The following is a 25,268-nucleotide window of genomic DNA, read 5'->3' on the forward strand; positions in this document are numbered from 1 at the left end:
CTATGTCCAACATGGATTAAGAGTCTCATGTTGGCAATAATCACATAAGCCTCCAATGACATGACGAGGGCTTTTATAATTTGAAATGTAGAGCCAATTCTCAAAGTTTTGTTGGTTTGTAGACCAACTTACAACCTAATTTTAAATGTACGGTTTTGACTATTTTTAAATTATATATTTCATTTACATTATATAAATAATTTTTACTTATCGCACTTTATTTTTGTTTGTCTATGATATGATGTTACCCAAACCACTATCCCATCACCCAAAAAGAAAAATAGTTTGATTTCTAGGTTGACATTAAATATTGTATTACATTTCTATCATCGATAAAATTATTTCTTATGTATAATATTTATTTGTGTTCAATATAATGTATGCATAATATTAGATATGTACCAAATATTTTATTTTTTATAAATATAACATTAGTTATGTGCTCAATTTTTTTTTTTATCGTTTTTTATTTTTGTGATTCTTTGTATTTTCTATTTTTTAAAATTTTATTATTTGACTATGACATGATTTAATTTTTAGGTAGATTTTAAAATTGGCATTCATTTTCATCATTAATAAAAATACTTCTTACAATTCATACTTATTTATTTTTATTTTTTATTATTTAATTATGGCATTATTTATTAATTCATTTGACTTCAAATGGTCGAATTTCTTGCCCACCATCGGGAGGGAAGAAAATGGTTTTGTTTTCAAATTACTTTTCAAAATATTTATTTTTATACTATTAAAATTAATATTGTGGATTTAACTACAAGAATTTAATGATGAAAAAAAATCTTAAATATAGGATTTAATGAGAGATAGCAGAAAAATATTTTTATGTCCAATTAGTTTAAAATTTTACATTCCATTTCCATCATTAATAAAAACATTTCTTATTTATCATGCTTATTATTGTTTAATGTGTATGTTAAAAATGTTACAAATTTTTTTATTTTCTAATTTTTTTTTTCATTTTATTATTTAATCGTGGCAACATGGATTGACCCATTTGACCTACAATGGTTTAATTTCTTACCACCACCTAGATGAAAACACTATTTTTTTCTAGGTAGATTTTAAAAGTATAAGCTTTTATGTTAATAGAACTATTAATTTATCAGGTATGGATTTAATTAATAGAACTTAATGATGATAAGAAACAAAAATGACTTAAATATACGATTCAATGAACATGAATGCAAGTTAATAACTTAAATGTTGGATTTAATGAGAGGGAATTGAATGCATTGAATCTCAAAATCACCTCTTTTCAACTCATTTAATATCAAGAACTTATTACCCTATTTTCCCTCATTTTTTTATAATAAATTTCAATATAGAGGGGTAAATTTTGTCCTAAAAAAAATCCAGAAATATTCTTGAGGCCATTCATGCTTTTTAAAGTAGTACACACACACACACACACTAAAGTAGAGCTTGCCATGTCAACAGTCCTCTCCTTGCTACCCAAACCAAGCAATTCTAGAGGGGTGCAAGATTCCCTTTAGAAGCACAAGGAGTTGCCACCTAACATAGCTTATCTCCTTTTTTTTCCTTTCATTTTTATTAGGAAACTAACTATCCCCATTTTCTCATAAATTATCTCTATCTCTCCATAATTCCTATTTATCTCTTAAATTATCTCTAATTCCTATTTATCCTCTCCCCACTCTTTATCCAAAGAAAGTTTTAATTAAAACATTTAACAATAATTAAATAGTATAATGAAATTTGTGTTAATAACTTTAAAATATTTATTAAAAACACAAAAAAAATATAATAGGTTTAATAATATTCATATTATTAATAATTTTGTATTTTATGAAATTCATAATGAAATTATGTAATAACAATATAAATTATAATTTTATGGATTATTCAATTAGTTTAATAACTAAGTAATATTTTAAAACATAAATAAAAATTATTTAAATAACAAAATATTAAAAATAGCTAAATAATTATGTAACAAAATATTTAAAATTGTATAATAACTTTAAAGAAATAAAATTTAAATAACAAAAAAGATTAAATATTTTACACATTATTTAAATATTTAACATAACTAAATTTTAAATAGTTAAAATAATTTTAATAGATTTCATAACTTTTGAATTAATAATAATTTTATATTTTACAAAATTAATAAAGAAATTATGGAATAAAATTAACTTATAATTTCATGGATTATTAAATTTAATAAACAATTAATATTTTAAAATTTTAAACAATGATATTATTTATATTATTAAATAATATTATAAATAACTAAAATTTAAATACTTTAAATATCAAAATATTCATAACTAAATCATATCTTATATATTATTTCAAAAACAAAAAATAGATTAAATAACAAAATCATGTTATAACTTAAAAAAAAATATATATCAAAAGCACAAAAGTAATTATAACTAGCGAGGCCCCATGCAATGCATGGGATGTGGCACCCCTTCCTATCCCTCGCCCTTGTAGTGAAGACACTCTACACCATCCTCGCCTCATCCCCGGTGGTGGGGCAGGTTGGAGGCGAGGCACCCATTCCCCGTAGGGATAGGGAGTCTCAAAATTTTCCCCACCTTGAGGCAACCACCTAAAAGTAATCTACTTTGTGGATATTTTACAAATAGGATTATGGGAATTTTGGGTATTTTAGGAATTGGATTATGAAAATTTGGGGTATTTTATAAATGAAATTGTGGAATCCTAGGATTATAAGAATATGAGGAAAAACTTAAAGATATTTTAAAATCAATATTAAATCTACTGATATTTTACTAATTTACCAACGGGTTTGGGGAATTATATGTAAACCCCGTCCCTTCCCTGTCATTGATTTGGAGCAAAAATATTTTCCCCATCCCACCATGTTTCTTCCCATCCCTATTTAAGATTCAAGAAAACTTGTCCCGTTTTGGGTGGGATATGGTATTTTTTATGTTTTATATACTATTTTTTAATAATTATCTATGTTTTATATAGTATTTTTAAATAAATTTTAAATGTTCTCAATATAAAAAATTGAATGCTAAATCATATTTTAAACACTATTTAAAAAACAAAAAATATATTAAATAACAAAACTCTATAGTAACTTTAATAAGAATATAAAATATAAATAAATGAAAAAAAATAAATATTATTAAAATAGTGGAACTATTAATTAATTTAGAGGTATTAAAGCTTTTTATTAATTTATGTATTGTATTTTTTTTATAAATATGTTTTCAGCAATTGTGTATTTTTGCTATAAATTTTCAATAATTATGGGAGATTAAACTATTGTTATTTGTTTGAGATTAGACTATTAATTTAGTCAAAATTAAGAGTATTCACTAGGCAATTCAATTCAGTTGGAGATTGTTTGGCTAGCCAAGTCAGGTTAGGGAGTTGGTCACTCAAAACTGACCAACCATTAGTTAAAACTAACCATTGGTTAATTAACAAATGTTCAAATTTTTAATGTTTAGCATAATTTACATTAATCATTGTAATTTAATAAATTTTCATTAAATTTGTACAACAATTTTTTATTCATAAAATATATTACTAATTGGCGTAATCTACTAATTTCTATATAATCAATAATTATAGTTAACAATTATCAAATAATTCAGGTCAACTCTTTAACTATTAATCCATAATTTTTTTAATTAAATAATAATTAAAAAATTAGGAAATTAATCTACAAAAAAAAATCTTCAAAACTATTTAAATAATAGTCCATTATTATTATTCAACTAAATAATTATTAAAAATTTTAGGAAAATTAAATTAGGAAATTAATCTAAACAGAAATTGTTTCATACTTATTTGAATAACAATCCATTATTATTATTTTAATAGATAATTATGAAATAATTTAGAAAAATTATTAAATCTATCCACGCTGGTCTAGACCACTTGGTTGACTTCAACCATACTTGGTTTTACATCAATTAACAAAAAATGTTTTACTTTTAATTAAAATTAATGTAATTTACCATAATTACATTAATTTACTATAATTACATTAATTTACTATAATTACATTACATTGATTAATAATAAATAATTTAATCTTAAAAAGTAAATAATTTACATTAATTTATTGCTATTATAGATAACTAATTTACTATACATTTTTGCTAATCAACAACAATTTCAATAATTTTTGGAAATTATCATAAAATACTATAATTTATTATTATTTAATTTACTATTAGTTAATTAGTTATAGAAATTTATTAGAATTGTGGAGATGGAAATTTTTCTTGTAAAACTAGGGCCATACCCTGCCCCACCCCGAACGGGGCAAGTTTTCTCAAATTTTAAATAGGGATGAGGACAGGGAAAATATTTTTGCTCCAAATCAGGGATGGGGTTTGCATATAATTCTCCAACCCTGATGGTAAATTAGTTAAATATCAATAGATTTAATATTGATTTTTAAAATATCTCTAAGTTTTTCTCATATTCTTATAATCTTAGGATCCCACAATTCCATTTATAAAATACCCCCAAATTGTCATAATCCAATTCCTAAAATACCCCCAAATTCACATAATCCTATTTGTAAAATATCCACAAATTAGATTATTTTTAGGTGGTTGCCTCGGGGTGGGGAAAATTTGGGGATTCCCATCCCCGATAGGGAATGGGTGTCTTGCCTTGAACACGCCCCACCACTAGGGACGGGGAAGGGATGGGGTGGAGTGTCTTGACTATGGGGACAAGGGACAAGGAGGATGCCCCAGTAGTATATATATATATATTTTGGATTCTATGTAAGTTATAAAATTTAGGGAAATTGTCTAAAAGCATTTCTCTTAAACTTACCATAATTTTCAAAATGTCCAGAACCCCATGTCAGTAAGTTACCTTTAAATAGATTAACAGATGTTGGTAGATTACTATTTTACCCTTTGTTCAATTGTAAATGGAAAATAAAACAAAACATTGATAAAAAACAATAAAAATATATCTCAAATATTTTAGTCTATTTTTTTGCCCATTTTACACATATAAGTAAAAAGGGAGCTTCAAATAAAAAAAATGCTTTTGATTCGAATCAAACTCATATGGTGCTCCATATCTACTTCCACAGCATAATTGCTACTTTATCCCTTTTAATTTCAATTTTCAAATGCAACAAGAACTGAGATCAATAAAAGATTTATGGTCAATAAGAGTACACATGGCTCTATAGGACCCCACATCCACTTCTATCAGATGTCAGTTATAACAACAAAGGTGTATTGAATAAAAATTAGGCTGACATAAAAATATGTTTAATAAGGATGGCATGCCATTCAGGGGCAGTTTGATCATAACAAATTGCATTTATGCTGACATGGACAACATCCGTTAATGAACACTAACGATGCTTTAACAAATGGTGAGTTTTAGAAAACAAAAAGTCACTAACATGGGGTTCTCTAGACGTTTTTGATGTAACCGTTTTCGGTCACGTACCATTTTTTGTGATGTATAAATTTTTTTGGCTAAGTACCTCGTTGTTTGACCTGGTGGTGACGTGCCTTGGTGATGAGCTACTTGGTGGCGAACTCCTTGGGGGAGAATTACTTGGTGATGAACTGCCTGGTGATGCTCCCTGGTGGCGAACTGCCTGGTAGTGCTCCCTAGTGGCGAACTGCCCGGCAGTGCTCCCTGGTGGCGAACTGCCTGGCAGCGAACTGCCCGGCGGTCCTCCCTGGTGGCGAACTGCCTGGTAGTGCTCCCTGGTGGCGAACTGCCTAGGGGCGAACTGCCTAGGGGCGAACTGCCTGGTGGCGAACTGCCCGGTGGTGAACTGCCTGGTAGTGCTCCCCGGTGGCGAACTGCCTGGTGGTGAACTACCTGGTGGCGAACTGCCTGGTGGCAAACTGCCTAGGGGCGAACTGCCTGGTGGCGAACTGCCCGGCAGTGCTCCCTGGTGGCGAACTGCCTGATGGCGAACTCGTCACTTGACTTGCTCCTAGGCGGTCTGCAACTCAGAGGATGGTGGAGCTCCCTGGTGCAGCGCAACCCGACTACCCTCCGCGTGAGGTGATTTTCTCTCCTTTGTAGACGGCGGGAGCTGAGGGACCTGCGGGAACTGAATCAGAGGACCCGGGGGTATTTTTCCGGCGGGGACTCTCCGATGCCTAAGTTAGCATTCTGATTACAGAGGGCTTGGAGAGAAATGAGAGAGCTAGAGAGCGGGGGTTACCATACATTTTTTTCCCCCCTTTGGCTTTGGGGGTCGGAGTCCTTATATAGTGGTGCCCTCGCGGGTTAGGTGGGTGAAAAGCTTTCAAATGGTAAGACGTCATATCCCGTCAGAACCGGGGTACGGTGATGAACTCCTCGAGGTTGTCAGGTTGGCGCTTGTGCCAGGCGGCCAGGTCGACGCCCGGGCCAGGTTGTCAGGTCGGCGCCTGTCAGTCGGCGGGTCGGTGTCCGGGCCAGGTTGCCAGGCCGGCGCCTGTGTCTGGGTTAGGTTGTCAGGTCGGCGCCTGTGTCCGGGTCAGGTTGTCAGGTCGGCGCCTGTGTCCGGGCCAGATTGCTAGGTTGGCGCCTGTGTCCGGGCCAGGTTGCCAGGTCGGCGCCTGTGGCAGGCTGATCCGGCCAGGTCGCGCAGGTCGCGCCAGGCCAGCCAGACCGGTGCCCGGGGGGGAGACCAACTTGGTAAGTTGTTGCCTGGGTGCTTGCCTAGTTGTCAGGAGGTGCCACGTGTCACAATTTCACTGGAGGGCCAAATCTGCCCTCATCAATTGCCCCCCACTCCCGAGCTGAGAGTAACTCAGCGAAGGGAGTAGATTTCTTTTGGCCCGTAAGTCGACGAGCTAGCAAGTTTTGATCCAATTCCTTAGGCTTTGGGAGCTGCCTGTATGTGGCGAGCTGCCAGTAAGACGAGGGGGTCTCCGCCAGTTCAGTAGTGTAGCCCTTAGGCTCTGGGGCAACTTATAGTTCACTTTTGCTGATTTTGTTCATGCTGAGAAAGCGATTGGATATTTAGCAATAGTGTGGCCCGCAGGCTTTGGGAGTGACTCATAGTCTACTCTTTTTTGACTTTTGCTCGTGCCGGAGTGGCGACTGGGCCTTAAGCAGTAATGTGGCCCGTAGGCTTTGGGAGTGACTCGTAGTCTACTCTTTTTTGACTGTTGCTCGTGCCGGAGAGGCGACCGGGCCTTAAGCAGTAATGTGGCCCGTAGGCTTTGGGAGTGACTCGTAGTCTACTCTTTTTTGACTTTTGCCCGTGCCAGAGAGGTGACCGGGTCTTAAGCAGTAATGTGGCCCGTAGGCTTTTGGGAGTGACTCGTAGTCTACTCTTTTTTTTATTTTTGCCCGTGCCGGAGAGGCGACCGGGTCTTAAGCAGTAATTTGGCCCGTAGGCTTTTGGGAGTGACTCGTAGTCTACTCTTTTTTTATTTTTGCCTGTGCCGGAGAGGCGACCGGGTCTTAAGTAGTAATGTGGCCCGTAGGTTTTTGGGAGTGACTCGTAGTCTACTCTTTTTTGACTTTGCCCGTGCTGGAGAGGCGACCGGGTCTTAAGCAGTAATGTGGCCCGTAGGCTTTGCCTGTGAGGTGTCGAGCTATGATTGTGCTGCATCAGCTTCGTAATGCCGGTCACCCACTCCTACAAGAAGCTACTAGGAGCTCGACCTTCGGGGGCAGCACTACTAACTTTAGGTTGCCAGCTCACACGGGAGCCTTGGAAGGCTCAACCGGTAAGGGCGCCTATGTAGTCTGTTGGCCGCCAACTCCCGCGGAAGCCACAAAGAGCTCATCTTTGTAGGGGGACCTTGCGGAGAGGACTGATGAGGCATTATTTGAATCGAAAGTAAGGTTGGTAGAGCTACTTAGTCTGTTAGCCCCCTGCATAGTTTTTGAGTTCATAAAAAATGTAAACTATAAAGTGATAGCTTCAAAAAAAGTGAGGACTTAGCTTTGGTAAGATGAGAACTTAGCTTTTGTAGGATGAGAACTTAGCTTTTCGTAGCATTTCCCACAGACGGTGCCAATTGATGTAACCGTTTTTGGTCACGTACCATTTTTTGTGATGTATAAAATTTTTTGGCTAAGTACCTTGTTGTTTGACCTGGTGGTGACGTGCCTTGGTGATGAGCTACTTGGTGGCGAACTCCCTGGGGGAGAATTACTTGGTGATGAACTGCCTGGTGATGCTCCCTGGTGGCGAACTGCCTGGTAGTGCTCCCTGGTGGCAAACTGCCTGGTGGCGAATTGTCCGGCAGTGCTCCCTGGTGGCGAACTGCCCGGTGGCAAACTGCCTGGTGGCGAACTGCCTGGCAGCGAACTGCCCGGCGGTCCTCCCTGGTGGCGAACTGCCTGGTGGCGAACTGAGTGGTAGTGCTCCTTGGTGGCGAACTGCCTAGGGGCGAACTGCCTGGTGGCGAACTGCCCGGTGGTGAACTGCCTGGTAGCGCTCCCTGGTGGCGAGCTACCTGGTGGCGAACTGCCTGGTGGCAAACTGTCTGGGGGCGAACTGCCTGGTGGCGAACTGCCCGGCAGTGCTCCCTGGTGGCGAACTGCCCGGCAGTGCTCCCTGGTGGCGAACTGCCTGATGGCGAACTCGTCACTTGACTTGCTCCTAGGCGGTCTGCAACTCAGAGGATGGTGGAGCTCCCTGGTGCAGCGCAACCCGACTACCCTCCGCATGAGGTGATTTTCTCTCCTTTGTAGACGACGGGAGCTGAGGGACCTGCGGGAACTGAATCAGAGGACCCGGGGGTATTTTCCCGGCGGGGACTCTCCGATGCCTAAGTTAGCATTCTGATTACAGAGGGATTGGAGAGAAATGAGAGAGCTAGAGAGCGGGGGTTACCATACATTTTTTTCCCCCCTTTGGCTTTGGGGGTCGGAGTCCTTATATAGTGGTGCCCTCGCGGGTTAGGTGAGTGAAAAGCTTTCAAATGGTAAGACGTCATATCCCGTCAGAACTGGGGTACGGTGATGAACTCCTCGAGGTTGTCTGGCTGGCGCTTGTGCCAGGCGGCCAGGTCGGCGCCCGGGCCAGGTTGTCAGGTCGCCGCTTGTCAGTCGGCGGGTCGGTGTCCGGGCCAGGTTGCCAGGCCGACGCCTGTGTCTGGGTCAGGTTGTCAGGTCGGCGCCTGTGTCCGGGTCAGGTTGTCAGGTCGGCGCCTGTGTCCGGGTCAGGTTGTCAGGTCGGCGCCTGTGTCCGGGTCAGGTTGTCAGGTCGGCGCCTGTGTCCGGGTCAGGTTGTCAGGTCGGCGCCTGTGTCCGAGTCAGGTTGTCAGGTCGGCGCCTGTGTCCGGGCCAGATTGCCAGGTCGGCGCCTGTGTCCGGGCCAGGTTGCCAGGTCGGCGCCTGTGGCAGGCTGATCCGGCCAAGTCGCGCGCAGGTCGCGCCAGGCCACGTGTAGGTCGCGCCAGGCCAGCCAGACCGGTGCCCGAGGGGGAGACCAACTTGGTAAGTTGTTGCCTGGGTGCTTGCCTAGTTGTCACGAGGTGCCACGTGTCACAATTTCACTGGAGGGCCAAATCTGCCCTCATCAGTTTTGAAAAGCTATGGTCAGTTTAAGAGAAATGTTGAAAAGTCATGGTGAGTTTTAAACAATTTCCCTATTATATGTTACTTTTTTATCATTTGAGCTCAATTTGAAAAGAGTGAAAATACAAGTATAAAAGTGCACCTAATGCGTGAGGCTCCTACCAATGTAGGGTTTGGGGAAGGATATATAGATGTAAATACAAATACCTAAAGTGCAAAGCTTTGTATATTATATTTAGACATGGCAATTGGGTTGGGTGTGTTGGGTCAAGACACTTCAGGTTGATTTGGGGTCAGCTGAATTTTGGGTTGGGTCAAAAAATGCTAGACCCTAACCCTAAATGTTCAGGTTAGGGTTGACCCATGAGTCAATTTAGGTCATCCCTAAAAACAACTAAAATTTAAAAAAAATAAAAAATACATGAAAATGCCAAAATTAAAACAATTAACCTTAAAGTTCCAAACATAAAATAAGAAGCTTGAACATTGAACCATTCAAAGAGTAAAGATTAAAGAGTGAAAACTTTTAACAATACATAAATAGTTCCAATTAGACCTAACAATTGACGTCAACGGGTTGATCCATGACCCAACTTAACAAAGTTTTTTGGGGGGTCAGGTAGGGTTGGGTCATTCTCAAATTCAGGTAGCTAAATATGAGACCCTAACCTTGTTTTTTTGGGTTGGGTTGGGTTAGGTTCACGGGTTGGGTCAACTTTTTGCTAAGTTTAATTATATTTGTAAACCGGATCTGGTCGGCCGACTCAGGTTGGGTTGGGTTAGGTATACTTTTTTCCAAAAAAGAGAACATTAATTCATTGAAGGGATACAAGTTTTACAATTTACCTCTTGAATTTGAAGAGTGCAAAGAAGAATTCTTAAGGCTGTGTTTGGTTGCAATGCAAATAAATTTGCATTGATGCAAAACCATAAAAGTACAAATGATTTGAGTGTAAGTTCTGACTTATTTTTGTTTCAAATTTTAATTTATTATGTTTGATTGCAGCACAAATTTATATAAGGACAAATTACCACCCTCTGAAAGTATACATATTTTATACTCTGATTCTTACTCTTAAATTCTTTGCCACCTTCCAAAACTCTACATTTTGGAGTTCCTTGCCCGGGCCATCCACCCGAGCCATTTGACACATTTTGCTATGATAAATCACGCCCGAGCTTTAGATCATCATCACTAGCAGGGATCCGGGACATTTGATATTCATCGCGCAGCTGTTATCTGCTGTGGGTATAAATGTGGGAACAACTTGTGGGTAGCAGAAGCGACCCCGAATTAAAGAAACGCTCTTCACTAATCTACCTCATGCGGAAGCAAAAAAACACCAAAGCGGCTTTCTTTTGTGTTTTGGTTGTTTTTTGTTTTGCTTATTAGTGATTTCTACGCGGAAGTCTCTTCTCGAGATTGACCGTGTATCCGCCTGACACCTCCCTCACATCCCCTCTCTGCCAGTCAAAGCGACCTCGAATTCGACTTCACGATCACTATTTTCCAAAACCCAGCGTCAATTTTGATTTATAATCACAGGTGCAGTATTGTTCCACCCTGATGCTTTACCGCTAAGAAATCTATGCTTTTTCCTTTTCCTTTCATTTTTATTGATAGATCGTTTTGCGAAGTTTGTGCAGTTGATCTATCATATGCAGCCCAAGGTTAGGGTTTAGAGTAATTAAATTCGTTTATTTGGAACAGAGTGGCACTGACGTTCCGGGGAATTAATCATGTTTACGAGGATTTTCGGCAAACCTAAACAGGAGACAAATGCTCTCGCAACGCTAGATAAGTTAAACGAGGTATGCTTTTAGATCTTCTTCTGATTCTTTTGTCGTAGATCTTCCTTTTTGTTTTTTATTTCGAAGAGAAGCGATCTATGCTGGATTTCTGATTGTATTTTCCACTTAATTTGTTATTCAGCGGGAATCAGTTTATGTGCGGTTTGTTTTTCCCCATTCAACAAAAAGTTAAGCAAATTCCTTTTCTATATGTACCAGAGGATGTGATTTAAGTTTGAACGAGAAAAATCAAATTTTGGAGTATATCTTGTCGTCTCAAGAAAAAAAAAATCTACACTGCAGTCCAAAAGGGATCAATCAACATTGATTAGAGAGCGGATTGGAAGAGAAGGAAAAAAGCTCCTCTTTTCACCTTATAATTTATAGGAAGTTTGTAGCGAAAAAAAAAAAGGAAGTTGATTGCCATGTGCCCATGTCCCTCATTACATACGCAACTTATGCACATTGTAGAAAGAAATTAAGAAAAAAAATTAATGAGAAGGGAAAAAATGGACGTATAAGCTTATTTCTTTTGGATATGGTAAGAAGCGCCTTCTTTATTGCCACAGTACCAAAAAGAAAAGAAAGGCATATTATAAACTAACTCATTCTGTAACTAGGCTACATTTTAATCAGCATCTAGTGCCTACTTGGTAATTAGAAAACTATTTCTATACATGCATACAAGTGGGAAGGCATGGGTATTGGGCATGGCATTAAATAATGACACAAAAAAAAAGGTGTCACTTTATATAGCTAATGTATATGTATGCATCCAGGTATGTAGTCCTTTTTGAACATTATGATTGGCCTTTTCTTTGTTATTTCAGCATAATGTAGTAGCAAATTAGGTTTATAGACTATCATCCTTAATACAAAGGGTTGTTTCTCAATCAGATCTCTAGCTATAAGAAATCAATAATCATATAATTAATGTCTTTGATTCAGGCCTATCAGTATATTATACCTTCCAAAAGACTTGCAGCTAGCATTTTTATTCATTCTGGCCTCCTATGGTCATTGTGAGGAGCTGAATTAATAATTGATTTCACAACATAGCAAATTTCACAGTTATTTTTTTTTTTTTATTTTGACATCCCCTCTAAATTTCTTTTCTATTTGTCATGCCTTGCATTTGATATTTTGTTTGTATTGGCTTTAATTTATGCATAGTCTATCTTTGAGAATGGCGAAGGCACATCAAAGCTTTACTCTATCACTATCAGCTTAATCTGTTGGTAACCTGTCTCAATTTTATAGGTCATATCTGATTGGGTATTCACCCATTTATGGGTGAATTGTTTGCATTATAACATTGGTTCCTCATGTTGCAATTCCTTCAATATTTTATCTCATGGAGAGGGTATTAGATGTCCTATTCAATTGAAGTCCATTTCTATTTAATTGGCATTAAATGGAACTTACTTTACTGAATTAATCTGGAAAAATATTCATCAGTCCCTGTTTATTGGATGTAAGCATTTCTTTAAAGATTCCAATGCAATCAACATTGTATTTGAAGGGCAAGCTTTCAGGAAGGAATACCATTATGAGTTCAATTGTTCTGTCAATGTAATGGTCAACGTTTATGAAATAGATTTTTGTATTTAGCTACACTTCACCATGTTTAAGTGATAGAATATTTTAAGACACATGAATGGTTTGGTGCATGCTTTATGCACTGGAACTCTGGTAGAAGTTCTAGACAATATGCTATTAAAAACACTCATCGCTTTCCTATTTGTGCTGTGGATAGTGGATATTTTATATGAAATTGTAACATGATAATGCTTTTTTGATTCTATATGTCAGCCACCCTTCTCTTACTACTTGATCATTTTCCGCAGACACTTGAAATGCTAGAGAAAAAGGAGAAAGTCCTTATTAAAAAGGCTGCTTCAGAGGTTGAAAAGGCCAAGGAATTTACCAGAGCAAAGAACAAAAGGGGTATGGTTGAACTTTTTTTTTTCTGAGACAATTGCCTTTTTGGGTCACCTTATATGTTTATTTTAAATCCATCCATTAAGGTGTATCTCTTTTTGTTATTACTTAGAAAGTTTAAGTTACTTTTTACCTATCCTTGTTGCCAAACTGTGCAATCAAAAAAGAAAGTGTAGATATTATACAGATAGTTGATTTTCTTCCTTATTTTTTTCCTCAACCCATAAAGAGGGGCAAAATATCGTGGAGATGCATGAGGGCTTCAATCCTATGGACCGTTTGGGAGCAATGCAATATGAGGATTTTTTAAGAGAAAAGCCAAACTAAGGGAGTCTTGATGACAATGGTGGCAATTTGGGTTTAGACTATGCCCAGAGTTTCAAACTTATGATATTATTAGGAATTGACCAGATGTCACTCGTCACTACCTTGTCTACATTCTAGAACAAGAGTTAATGTCTAATGGTCACCTCCCACTCAACACAATATCAAGCTGAATTTTGATGGCTGAGGCCTAGGGAATCCTGGCAACTTGGGGGTTAGGGGAGTTTTCTGAAGGCATGGTGGGACTATTATGGCACTTTTATTGGGGCTCATTGGATATGGGGACAACACTAGGGCAAAACTCTTAGCAGCCATACAAGGACTAAGGTTGAGCAAAGTAGTGAGTTGGTGACAAACAATGTTGTGGGTACATGAAAGTATAGATATTTGTTGAGGGAAGTCAATTGTTGGTGGAAGAACTGGATGTAACTTTTTATTGGACTCCTAACTTCTAAGTGTGCTAAATTGCTAATGTAATGTTTGATGCCTAGCCAGGCAAGCTATGAATAGATGCACCTGTATTGGGGTGGTTCCAGAGGGAACCTGATGCAAAAGAAAAACTTACTGGGGTAGGTACTGATTACTAGCTCACAATAGAACTGATGTTGCACTTTTATACATCTCCCTTTTAAAGAATTCAATAAGATGTTTTGATTGTTACTGATAAAAAAAGGATATTCTACTCTACCCAAGGTGCTGTTCCTTCTCCATTGTTTTGTTCCTGTTATTGCTCCAACTTTCTTACCTCCATTGTTCCACCATATATACTGTGATTATATCAGGAATTCTCTTGATTTTATTAACTAGTAAATCTGTACGTGCATTGCACATGGTAGTTTCAAATGATAAGAACAACAACACAATTAAAAAACAATAGTGGTCATAATAATTTTAGGCTGCGTTTGGAAGCGGTGTAAAACCTCATCGATGTAAAAGTTCATCGATGGAGTTTCACACTGAACTGTAAAAGGTTCTGACCATTGAGCTTCGAAAAACATGGAGTTTTTACATCAATTTTATCCCACTCCATCCAAACATCGATAAATCTAAACCGGGAGTGGAGTTTTACATCGATCTTGATTTACACTCCATCCAAATGCCGACAAAACCGAACCGGTGTAAACTTTTATTTCGATGACGTTTTACATCGTTTCCAAACACAGCCTTAATGTTCTTATCAAAACCCATGTGACAAAGATAAGTAATTGACAAATGGTGTGTATTGGTGAAACCAATAACCCATTTGACCAGGTCAACGGACTTTGGAATTTGGATGAGATATTCGTCTCCTTATTTTTTTTCTTTTTTTGTATTTTATCTATCTCCATCATTAACCACAATAATACTCATTTTTAGACATTTTGTTTAATACAATGAATATATAACATTAAAGACATGCTTAGTTTTAGATAAACTTTATAATGTTTTCTATATAAAAAACAATTGATTGGTAACTCCTAATTAGTAATCCCATGGTCAAATCAACCAACCAATTGGTTAACTCATAATCAAACCAATGTTGTGTCAAATTACTTGCTTGTAAAATCAACCAATCGACTGGTTAACTCATAATCAAACCAATATTCTGGGTCCATTTATCATCAAATTACTTGCTTGTAAAAAACCATTAGCTCGATCAACACCATGGTGACCTAACTATTCGAACCATTGAATTGTTTTACCTAGTTAGTAGGGTCACAAATTAGACATTAATTGTCTTTATTCCTTGATTTTTGTATCCCATTTCCATCATTAATAAAAATGATTATTATTTATTGCATTTAATATGACAAATAGATAATATTAGATATGTGCCCATATTTTTCTACATAATTTCTATATTTTTTACAATTTACTATATTTCTATTATTTTTAGTTTTTATTATTTAATTTTGCATGGCATCATGGGCTGACCTATTTGGTCCAAAAGGTTGAACCACTAACTCGCCATCTAGACAGGAAAATGGTTTCATTTTTAGGTCAATTTTGAACTTTGTATTTCACTTACATTAGTGATAAAAATAACCATTGTTTATCACATTTATTTTTGTTTAATATAACTAATATATGATATTAGAGATTTGTCTAAATTTTTCTATTTTTTGTATTTCCATAATTCTTTGTATTTTTCCATTTTAAAGATTTTATCATTTACCTATGACATCATGGATTGGTCCATTTGATTCAAATGGTTGAACCACCCACAAATATGGAAATAATTTCATTTCCATGTCCATTTTAAATGTTGTATTCTATTTCCATAATAAAGAAACTTATTATTTGTCATACTTATTTTTGTTTAATATGATGGATATAATATTAGAGATGTGCCAAAAGTTGTCTACAATTTTTTTTTTTTGTGTTTTTATGTATTTTAAAATTTTTAGTATTTAATTATATGATAGTGGGTTGAACTGTTTGACTCAAATATTGAACTGTTTACTTGTCAATTGAATAAAAAAAGGTTTTATTAGTGGTTCTGTTTTAAAAGCATAGCTTTTTATACCATTGAAATTATTGTTCATAGATTTATTAAGTGGAATTTAATGATGAGAAACAGTGGTAAATTAAATATAGGATTTGATGGGAGAGAATGAGCATTAATACCATAAATATTGGTTTAATGAGAGGGAATAGAATGAACTTTATAGTTGAATTCGAATTACAGTTTCTGCCCTTAAAATATAGAGGGGTTAAATTCAAAAAGAGGGGGTATTTTGGTCAAGAAAAAGGTCCAGAAATCATGGGGGGCTATTCCCATTTTTATAGTAGTATATAGATTATTTTCAAACTTTCAATTGCTTACAGATTGTCTCCATTTGGGTATTGATATCGGAACTGGAACCGTTCTGGCCACTGGTTTCCGGGTTGACGGGTCAACCATTCAGTTCGAATGGATGGCCTGCTCTGACAAAAAAATTTAAAAAATAAAAATAAAATAAAAAAAGCAGCCAAAAATCGTTGAACAGTTTGGTGGTTCAAACCGCTTGGGTCAACGGGTTGTTGACCGATTCAACAGTTTTTGGCCAGGAACCGGGTTTGGGGTAAAACAGAACTGGTTGCCTGGACGGTTCCCGGGCTGAACGGTCCGACCGTCTGGGTCAACGGCGGTTCGAAAACCATGTGTAAGAAAGCATCAGTTGGTAGCAGCTCTTTGGTACACGTTTTTAGGTTATTATGGATCCAAATTTCAAAAAAATATGCTGTGAAGTGTTTCCCCATCTCTTGCTGAACTGAACATTTCCTTGTTGAATTTTTCTACTTTGTTTTGTCATGTAGCGGCAATACAATGTTTGAAGAGGAAAAGACTATATGAACAGCAAATTGAGCAGCTTGGTAACTTTCAATTGAGAATTCATGATCAGGTTTGTTGGTAATATTACATAATTTATCAGTATTCAGTGATTTGTTTGCATGTTAGTTGGTATCAAATCCTTTGAATTTTGTCATTTGGTATTGGCATTTCAGATGATAATGTTAGAAGGTGCAAAAGCTACAACTGAGACAGTTGATGCATTGAGAACTGGAGCGTCTGCAATGAAGGCTATGCAGAAAGCGACGTAAGTATCACTCTACTTCATTTTGCATGCATCAATTTAATTAGATCCCACCTTCAAGGTTTTGCTACTGCTCTGCTCTACTCAAGTTGTCACCGATTGTTTTACTATTAATTGGAAAGGTTTTATTCTAAATGGATAAAAAGAGATAAACAATAATTATTCCTTTTATAAACAAATACTTGTTCTTTTTATAAACAATAATTATTCTAAATGGATAAAAAGAGCTCTCCAAGGAGGCATATATGAGTGCAATGTCCACAACCCAATCATGACAAAAGCAACTAGACCATCCTGGGAGAGCATTTCCTTGGTACAGCTCATTTCTCATAACTGAACTGTAGCCTAACTCTCAGCTAACAAATGATCTGATTTTGGATCCATCTGAAGAGATTTTTATTCATGCATCAATGTTCTGGCCTCTCTGATGTATTGATGTAAAGACCAATTGCCCTTTGAATCCTCCTGCATCCATCTATCCAATGAGTCTGAGAGTCACTCTCCACCTTCGTTTTAATTGATACTGATGTTAGTTACCCAAGCTTTATTGTTTCTGGGTTGTTTATTGATTCTCCTTTGAGCTTAGAACCCCTGTCCAACCAACTGAGCAAGCGTTGGAACTGAAAATGTGACTTAGTAAAATGGAATGAAGGGAACATAAATGATATGCATTAATTATCAAAAAAAAGACATAAATGATATGCATTGTTTCTAATGAAAAGTAAATTAAGATAGTTTTGCCATGTGCCTGGAAGTCTACATACTATACCAAAGAGTGATCTGAATTCTGATGCATGCTTGGGGTTTTAAAATACATGGAGCGAGATTGAATAGAGTTGAGATAAAACTATGAGAAAAGAACCTCTAAGGAAGATAGCCCTTAAACCAATGAAGAGGTGGCAACATGGTGACCACCCTCGGCTCGTACTTCCTCTTGGGAGGCAGTACAAAGGAGGTGACCAGAATGAGAGCCCTGGTTCTCATTTCCCATCATTCCAGATGTCGCTTATATTTTCTTCTGTAGGCATGCATTCTTCAGCTTACAGATCCGCTTCCCTATTGCCAAATCTATTCTCCTTTGCTGTCACACTGCCTGCCTCATTACTCCATCCACCATTGAATTTATCAGGTATGTCAGGTTTTGTCTTGTGAGCCGGCTGAGTTGGACATCTGCTGAAAATACCCCTCAATAGAACCGAAAGAAATATTGAAATGGGATCTGTATTACCTAATCCCAAATAGTTGGTATAACCGTATAACACTTCATTGAGTGGATAGATTTGAGTATTTATGAATTATGATGTAACAGAGAATATAGTGCCTGATAGATTTGGTTTACCAGGCTCTGTTGAGTTGAGTGGCTTGAGTCAAAATACTTGGGCCTTGTTTTCCTTGGCTTTTCATGACGCTTCTATCACAATGGCAATTTCACTGTTTATTCTAGTGTCAAACCTGTGCAATGCATGTAGATCATGGCTAGGAATGGCAACAGGGCGGGCTGGGGCCGGGTTTTGCCTGCCCCGTACCCGACGCTGAATTGAAATTCCCCACCCCAAACCCCGGTGGGGCTAAAAATCTTAACCCATTCCCGTCCCCACGGGGAATGGGGATCCCCGACTTTGCCCCGCCCCGCCTTGGTCATTCTTGTATATTTATAAATTTATTTATTTTTATTTTTTTGAAACCTACCTAGAACTATTTCATATTATGTAATATAATATAGTATAATATAATATATAATAATATGTTATGATATAATATACATTAGCATATATTAACAATTTTATATGTATTATGTAATATAATATAGTTGGGCGGGATCAGGGTGGGGTGGACAAATACTATCCCCGCCCTGTCCCTGACCCCCAGAGTTTCGGGTTTTCCCTGAACCCGCCCTGAACCCTGATCAGTTGTCAAAAATCCTGCCCCGACCAGGTTGGGGCAGGGTGGGGCCCTACAGGGATGGGTCAAATTGCCATCTCTAGTCATGGCAGATGTTGGCATTTCTGCTGCTGATGTTTTGTTATCATATGAAAATTTCACTTTGTTCATATAAGCAAAAAATGTCAGTAATGGATTTCAAAAACCAAGTTTCCACTAAGCAAACAAATTTCTCAACAATGTTCACCATAACTCATGGATTCCATGAAATCTTTACAGAAATATTGATGATGTGGACAAGACAATGGATGAGATTAATGAGCAGACTGAGAACATGAAGCAGATACAGGAAGCTTTGGCAACTCCTATTGGTGCAGCAGCTGATTTTGATGAGGTAATCACCCTCTTTCCATATGCTCCCCCATGGGAGGTTACTTTTTTGAAGTGAATAATCAAAGCGATCTGAACTTTCAGGATGAGTTGGAGGCAGAGCTTGAAGAATTGGAGGGAGCAGAGCTGGAGGAACAGCTTCTTCAACCTGCTACAACTGCTCCTGCAGCTCCAGTGCATGTGCCAGCAGGCAGGCAATCAACTCGCCCTGCACCTCAGAAGAACACAGCCGAGGAAGATGAGCTCGCTGCATTGCAGGCAGAGATGGCTCTTTAAACAGGTATTTCTTTCTTTTAATTTATGTTCATTCTTTCATTTACTGAAAAAAGTTCATTATTTGTTTTGAAGATTCTAATCCTGCCTTCGTCAAGGTTGGGGTGGGGGGTTGGGAACTTGTGGCCATCAAATGTAATAGAAAGCACAACGGAATTGTTTCATTGCAAGTGTGTCTGATATGTTGCTAATAAAAAAACAATTGTCTGATACAATGCTCTTGGTTATCGATAAGAAGTGCAAAAATATCCGGGATCAGTTTAGATTCAGACATTTTCCTAATTAAAATGTGTTCTTTAACAAAACTGATGTTTTTCCTGTTCTGATTGTGTTGGTTTTATCTTGTGCAGTTAGTTCAGTCCATGCAGTAAACGTGGATTGTGTAAAGATTGGGTACTCAGGCTGATACTCCAACTTCCGCAACATCTCGGTGTGCATTCAGGCGTTGTATAGGTGGCATAAAGTAAACAACCCCCTCTGAAATCTGTACCCTACTTGGGATAAGAAGTTTTCTGTTTTATAGAATACCTTCGTTGTGAGTTTATTGTTCTGTCACGCATTGAAATCAATGTCACCATGGGCAAGGTATATTATACATGAATAATGAAGTTTATTGCCACATGTTCTGAACTGTTTTGTTGTTAGCTTTAAATCAATGTAGATGCGCCTAAACTATTTACTGGTTTGGGGGAAATCAGAAATATGAAATTCCCAAATGGGGAATGCCATTTCGGGATCACATCTCCCGAAGTTGTCAGTGGGAGATGTTCCCAATGCACGGTTGGGATATGCTGTGCGGTGAAGATGTGAATTCTTTCAATAAGAATGGGATTCCCATGTTGGCCAACTAAACAGTTGAATTGGAATGAATCATTCTGGTTCCGATTCCAGACCCTATTCCCATTAAGCAAATGGAAATGGAGTACTGTATAAGCCTTAAAGAATTATTAACAATAAATAAAAATAAAAAACAACAATGAATATTTAAACTGATCATTGGCGTATGTGAGAAAGATCATTACTTGAAAGTGTTGTTTCTTTGACAGTTTGGCTAAATCAGCGGGAAAAATACAGGCGAGTTTAAGTATCGTTTAAAAGAGAGAGTTTATGTGAAATGGAGGTGGAACGACGACAGTTGTAGTGCAGCTGTTCAAATTTAAGGTTTTAGACTAGAACTTGACGGAATTCCTCTACTCTCTCCTTCCCGCCCAACCCCCCAATAGGTGGTGGTGGTGGTGGCAGAGGATCAATGGCTAATCCACTGGGTGTCAAACTGTAAATGATGTTGAGCTCGGATTACCTTTATAATGCGCCATGCCTTCCAACTAGGCTTTCCGTTTTTGAAAATTTGAGCTGATACAAAATTGAGGTACCTCAATGGTAGAGGGGGCCTCGTTCGTTTCAATACTCATGGATTTGAAATAAACTTGTGTTCGTTTGCTACTATAACAAGGCCCACGGAAAAGATTTTTCCCAAAGACTAGATTTGACAATTGTGTTGTGATGATGTGCGATTTAGAAGCTCCTAGCTGAAGGGTTGTCTGGATGTGTTTTGCGTGGCGAGCTGGATCAAATTGTGAAACATACCAGAGAGACCGGGGTGGAAGATCCGATGAGGTCACTCTGATGCTTAAGCCAGTAATATGTAGCGGTTGCGAGCTAAAGTTTTAGATGCTAAAGAGCTTGAATGCAAACAATCACACATACCTGGGCCTTGGAGGGGTTGTTGCCTTTATATAGTTGAACTGCCATGGGTCCCACGAAATGGTCCCGGGATCTTCGGCCTGAGTAGATAAGATCCATTTCCGCTTTAGTCGGGGAGTGACACATTGGTTAAGGAAGTCTATCGTCTCCGCCCGCTCCGGGTGGGGAGAAGATAAAGTCTGCCGTTATGCGGCGTGATCCCATGGGGTTTGGATTTCGTTGGGTAGTTTCTGGAGTCGATTACATGTCACTCCGGGTCTTGAGCCCTGAACTAGATTAGGTGCCAAGATGCCTTTACACCGAGGTGGCTTTGTGCTGAGGTGACTGAACACCCGAACTCTGAAACTGCTGACTAGGCTCCTTTTGCTGAATTGTCACCTATCAGGCAGATCGCGTCCATGTGACCTTTACTTGCTAGGTCGTGCCAAATCACCCTCCATCAGGTTGGGTGGGTCGAGTTCAGGTTGGGTCAAGATACTTTGGGTTGATTTAGGGTCGGGTTGAGTTATCAAATGCTAGACCCTAACTTTCCTTTCCTTTCCCTACTTTTTCCTTCAAACCAAACATATCTTAAATGTTTGTGTTAGGGTTGACCCATGGATCAATTCGGGTCATCCCAAAAAAATAAATGAAATTTAATAAAAATAAAGAAAAATTACATGAAAAATGCCAAAATTAAAAGAATTAACCTTAAAAATTCTAAATATAAAACAAAAAAACTTGAGCATTTAACAATTTAAAGAGTAAACAATAAAGAGTAAAGACTAAATATAAAAAAATTAAAGAGTGGAAACTACTAACAATTCATAAATAGTCCCAATTAGACTTGACAATCGGTTTAGCGGGTTGACCCATGACCCAACCCAACCCAACTCCAGTTTTTTCTGGGTTAGGTTAGGTAGAGTCATTCTCACATTCAAGTAGCTAAATATGAGACCCTAACCGTGTTTTTTCAGGTTGGGTTGGATCAGGTTCACGGGTTGGGTCAGCTTTTTGCCAGATCTACCAAAGACTGACTATTGGTAACCATTATGAGGGTGAATAAGTTAATCATATGCCAAAAAAATCAAATTATATGTTTGGCATCGATATTGCAGATGCAGCACCGTTTCCTCACTGATGTATAGGTTGAAAACACTACATTTTTTTTGTAATCGTTGCTGTCAGGTAGTACGTTTCTGGGGTTCTCATCTGCCACTCACAACTTTGCCCCCAAAATCATCCCACGCGCTGTGAGTTTGCCGCGTGTCCTTCCACACGCGGATTTGAGGAACTCGTGCGGAGTTAATCGTGTGTCCTCTCGCCTAAAAGGTCATCCTTTTCATTTCAGAACACTCAACCCTCCATCTGCTCTCAGAACTAAAACCCGCCGGAGATTTCTCCCTTCTTCTGCTCTCAGAACTAAAACCCGACGGAGATTTCTCCCTTTGAGTTCTGCCGGTCAATGCCGACGATCACTCCGGCAGATTTATTTACCGGAGGTAAGTTTTTCTCATTTTTTTTATGTTTTTTGTTTTTTTCTCATTTTTGCCGGAGTGAGAGCCCCCTTCCAGTTCCGCCGGTCGACGCCAACAAGTCACAACATCTGCAACTCTGTCTCTTCCATTGACCAAGACCAAAACTCTACCTATGTTGGTAAAATCTCCCAAATTTCAGTTGTAAACCAAACCAAGACCAACCAACAAATTCAAGATGTGGCTACTACGAAACGAAACGGAACCCATACCCTCAGTCCCTCAGAGAAATAACAAATTTTCATATTTAGCAGCAGAACCATTTCCTTCAAAAAGAAAAAAAATAATAACAAAGGAGGAAAAACTGAAAGAACACTCGCCAAAAAAATATAATAAATAAAAGGATAAAAAGCAAGGGTTCCATTTAATGCAACTGTGATGGATGAAAAATAAGTAGCACACAACAAAGCATACAGAATCATCAAAAAGAAACCATTTTGTAGACAGTCGATGCAGTTACCTGCAACCGTGACCGGAGAATTATCATCTTTGGATTTAACCTGATTATTGCCCTTGGAAATCAAGCTCTCCTGCAACCTCTGACAGAGAGAGCAAGCCATTTGAACGATTCTAACAGCAACATCCAATTCTGTTGAATATTCCTCTGTTTCAGAGGATATAATCCCCAACTTTTCGTCCTCCATGATCGATGGAGAAGTTCGATGAAAACCCGAAAGAGAAGCAGCGTTTTCTGAGAGACCCACCTTGCTGGAAGAGGCGGCTAGGCAGCATTTACTACTGGATAATAGCAGAACACCTACATGCTTAGATGTGAGATTCTTTCTTCTCACTACCAAATTATGTGGGAGTTGTGTTGCGTGGCTTGCACAGAATAACGGCATCAAAGACTCCCCTTTCAATCAATTTAAGCTATCTTCGCCTACTCCGAGAACTTGTGAAAATAAAAGATTAGATTTTCAGATTTTCAACCGTTACTATTAGTTGTGATTGTGGCTGTGGGTACGGTATAGAGGTGATGTAGCACAACTGGATCATGTTCCATAGTGCTCTGCACACGGGTAAGTGGGACAAGTGGGACATTACATGGTGTCAGATGAAACCATCATGAAACGGATGCGAAATAGCTACGAACCCCTGCTGTTTATTTCATATAGGTTCATTCGTGCACATGAAAATATGGCACTTGGACATGCACTCTCGAGGTGTATCCAAATACCATATTCCAATAGACTTGGTTTTTTTTTTTTTCTGTTTGTGGATTTCGATATCACCCCAGTTCTGTCACTGGAATTTGAGAGATTCACGGGAAGAGATCTTAGTATCTTACTGATTGACATGAGAAGCACCAGAGAGCTTACTCTGATACCAACCAGCACATCATCACTTGTATAATTATAGAGTTGTTTACAGCATTCGTCGAACACAATATAGTAATATACATTGGGAATAGATTATGGAGCCACTAGAAAAAAAAAAAAAAAACTTCTCTCAGGGGAACTGAGAAACTGAGATTCTATTTATTCAAGGCATAAAATCAATTCCAATCAATTCCGAAACAAGGTAAACGGATGGAAGTGAAGGAAAAAAGAAGAAGAAAAAAAAGAGGGGCACAAGAAGAAGGAAAGAGAATGGAATAAAAAAAGAGCTTAGAGAGAGAATCCCCATATAAAATAAGAAAACTAATATGTGCCATTGTCAATTGCCATACAATACAAGCATGAAAAGGAAGGAACCCACATCGCTGAATATATCTCTCTACGTTCCTATCTGTCTGTCCATCTTCTATGACTCAATGTATGATATAGGTGAGCACCATCGCGGCCAACATTAGCATGTAAGCTATTCCTTGGTCTATCGCAACTCCTGCAAAAACAAAACCAACGCACGATTATTATTCAGAGAAGCTCAAATAATTCTAAGTACGTTCGTATGTAGTAGTACTTGACTACTTGTTTTATTTTCTTTTTATCAAGGGGGCAACCACGGAACCACCCAGAATCCAGATCAGACAGGATGATTCAGGCCATGAAGCAAGAGAACCCAGTTGGTTATGGGATTGGGCTTGAGAACCGACACCTAGAAGAATAGAAAAAGATTTGAGTTGACAACACTAACCATCGCTGGAAGGAGCAGGAGCAGGGCTCTGCGCATTGATGACAGGTAAAAGCAAGGTCAGGAAGAGAGCCAGAATAATGGCTACTTTTGCAGAAGACAATCTCACCAATTCCATAAGAAAGCTCATTGCTGGTTTTCCTTTCCCTCTCTATAAACAATAGGTACAGGGCCTGAAACAGAAACTGAAAGCCTAAGAACCATGTTCTTCGGTTTTAAAAAGGATTGGGGAACTTGGTTGGGGGAGAATCTCCAAAGGAATCGCATTGCCAGTCTGGCTGACAACTGTTGTCAGACTGCATAAACCATTAAATCCTTCTGG

General features: G+C 38.1%; 2 protein-coding genes across 4 annotated transcripts; one reads left to right on the forward strand and one right to left on the reverse strand.

The window, feature by feature from the left end:
* Positions 1 to 10,703: 10,703 nt before the first annotated feature.
* On the forward strand, positions 10,704 to 20,276 carry SNF7.1 (SNF7 family protein). Of its 3 annotated transcripts, none has more exons than XM_088893313.1 (8): positions 10,704 to 11,044; positions 11,137 to 11,310; positions 13,137 to 13,236; positions 16,834 to 16,919; positions 17,023 to 17,114; positions 19,272 to 19,386; positions 19,467 to 19,662; positions 20,006 to 20,276. In XM_088893313.1, exons 2-7 carry the CDS (start codon positions 11,239 to 11,241, stop codon positions 19,656 to 19,658), a joined length of 657 nt encoding a protein of 218 aa, XP_088749439.1. In that variant the 5' UTR covers positions 10,704 to 11,044; positions 11,137 to 11,238; the 3' UTR covers positions 19,659 to 19,662; positions 20,006 to 20,276. The 3 variants fall into 3 exon arrangements, with proteins under 3 accessions (XP_088749439.1, XP_010244368.1, XP_010244367.1); XM_010246066.3 differs by having other exon boundaries at positions 10,774 to 11,044; positions 11,146 to 11,310; XM_010246065.3 differs by having other exon boundaries at positions 10,775 to 11,044; positions 11,210 to 11,310.
* A 4,041-nt stretch (positions 20,277 to 24,317) lies between these two features.
* LOC104588222 (arabinogalactan protein 41-like) lies at positions 24,318 to 25,151 on the reverse strand. Its single transcript, XM_019196120.2, has 2 exons — positions 24,950 to 25,151; positions 24,318 to 24,697 (listed from the first exon to the last, which is right to left on the reverse strand). The coding sequence occupies exons 1-2, from the start codon at positions 25,074 to 25,076 to the stop codon at positions 24,624 to 24,626; spliced, it is 201 nt and encodes a 66-aa protein (XP_019051665.1). The 5' UTR covers positions 25,077 to 25,151; the 3' UTR covers positions 24,318 to 24,623.
* Positions 25,152 to 25,268: the final 117 nt, after the last annotated feature.

Source organism: Nelumbo nucifera, chromosome 8 (assembly GCF_055504915.1).
Source record: "Nelumbo nucifera cultivar China Antique chromosome 8, China Antique-T2T, whole genome shotgun sequence".
In the NCBI taxonomy this organism is placed as follows: domain Eukaryota; kingdom Viridiplantae; phylum Streptophyta; class Magnoliopsida; order Proteales; family Nelumbonaceae; genus Nelumbo; species Nelumbo nucifera.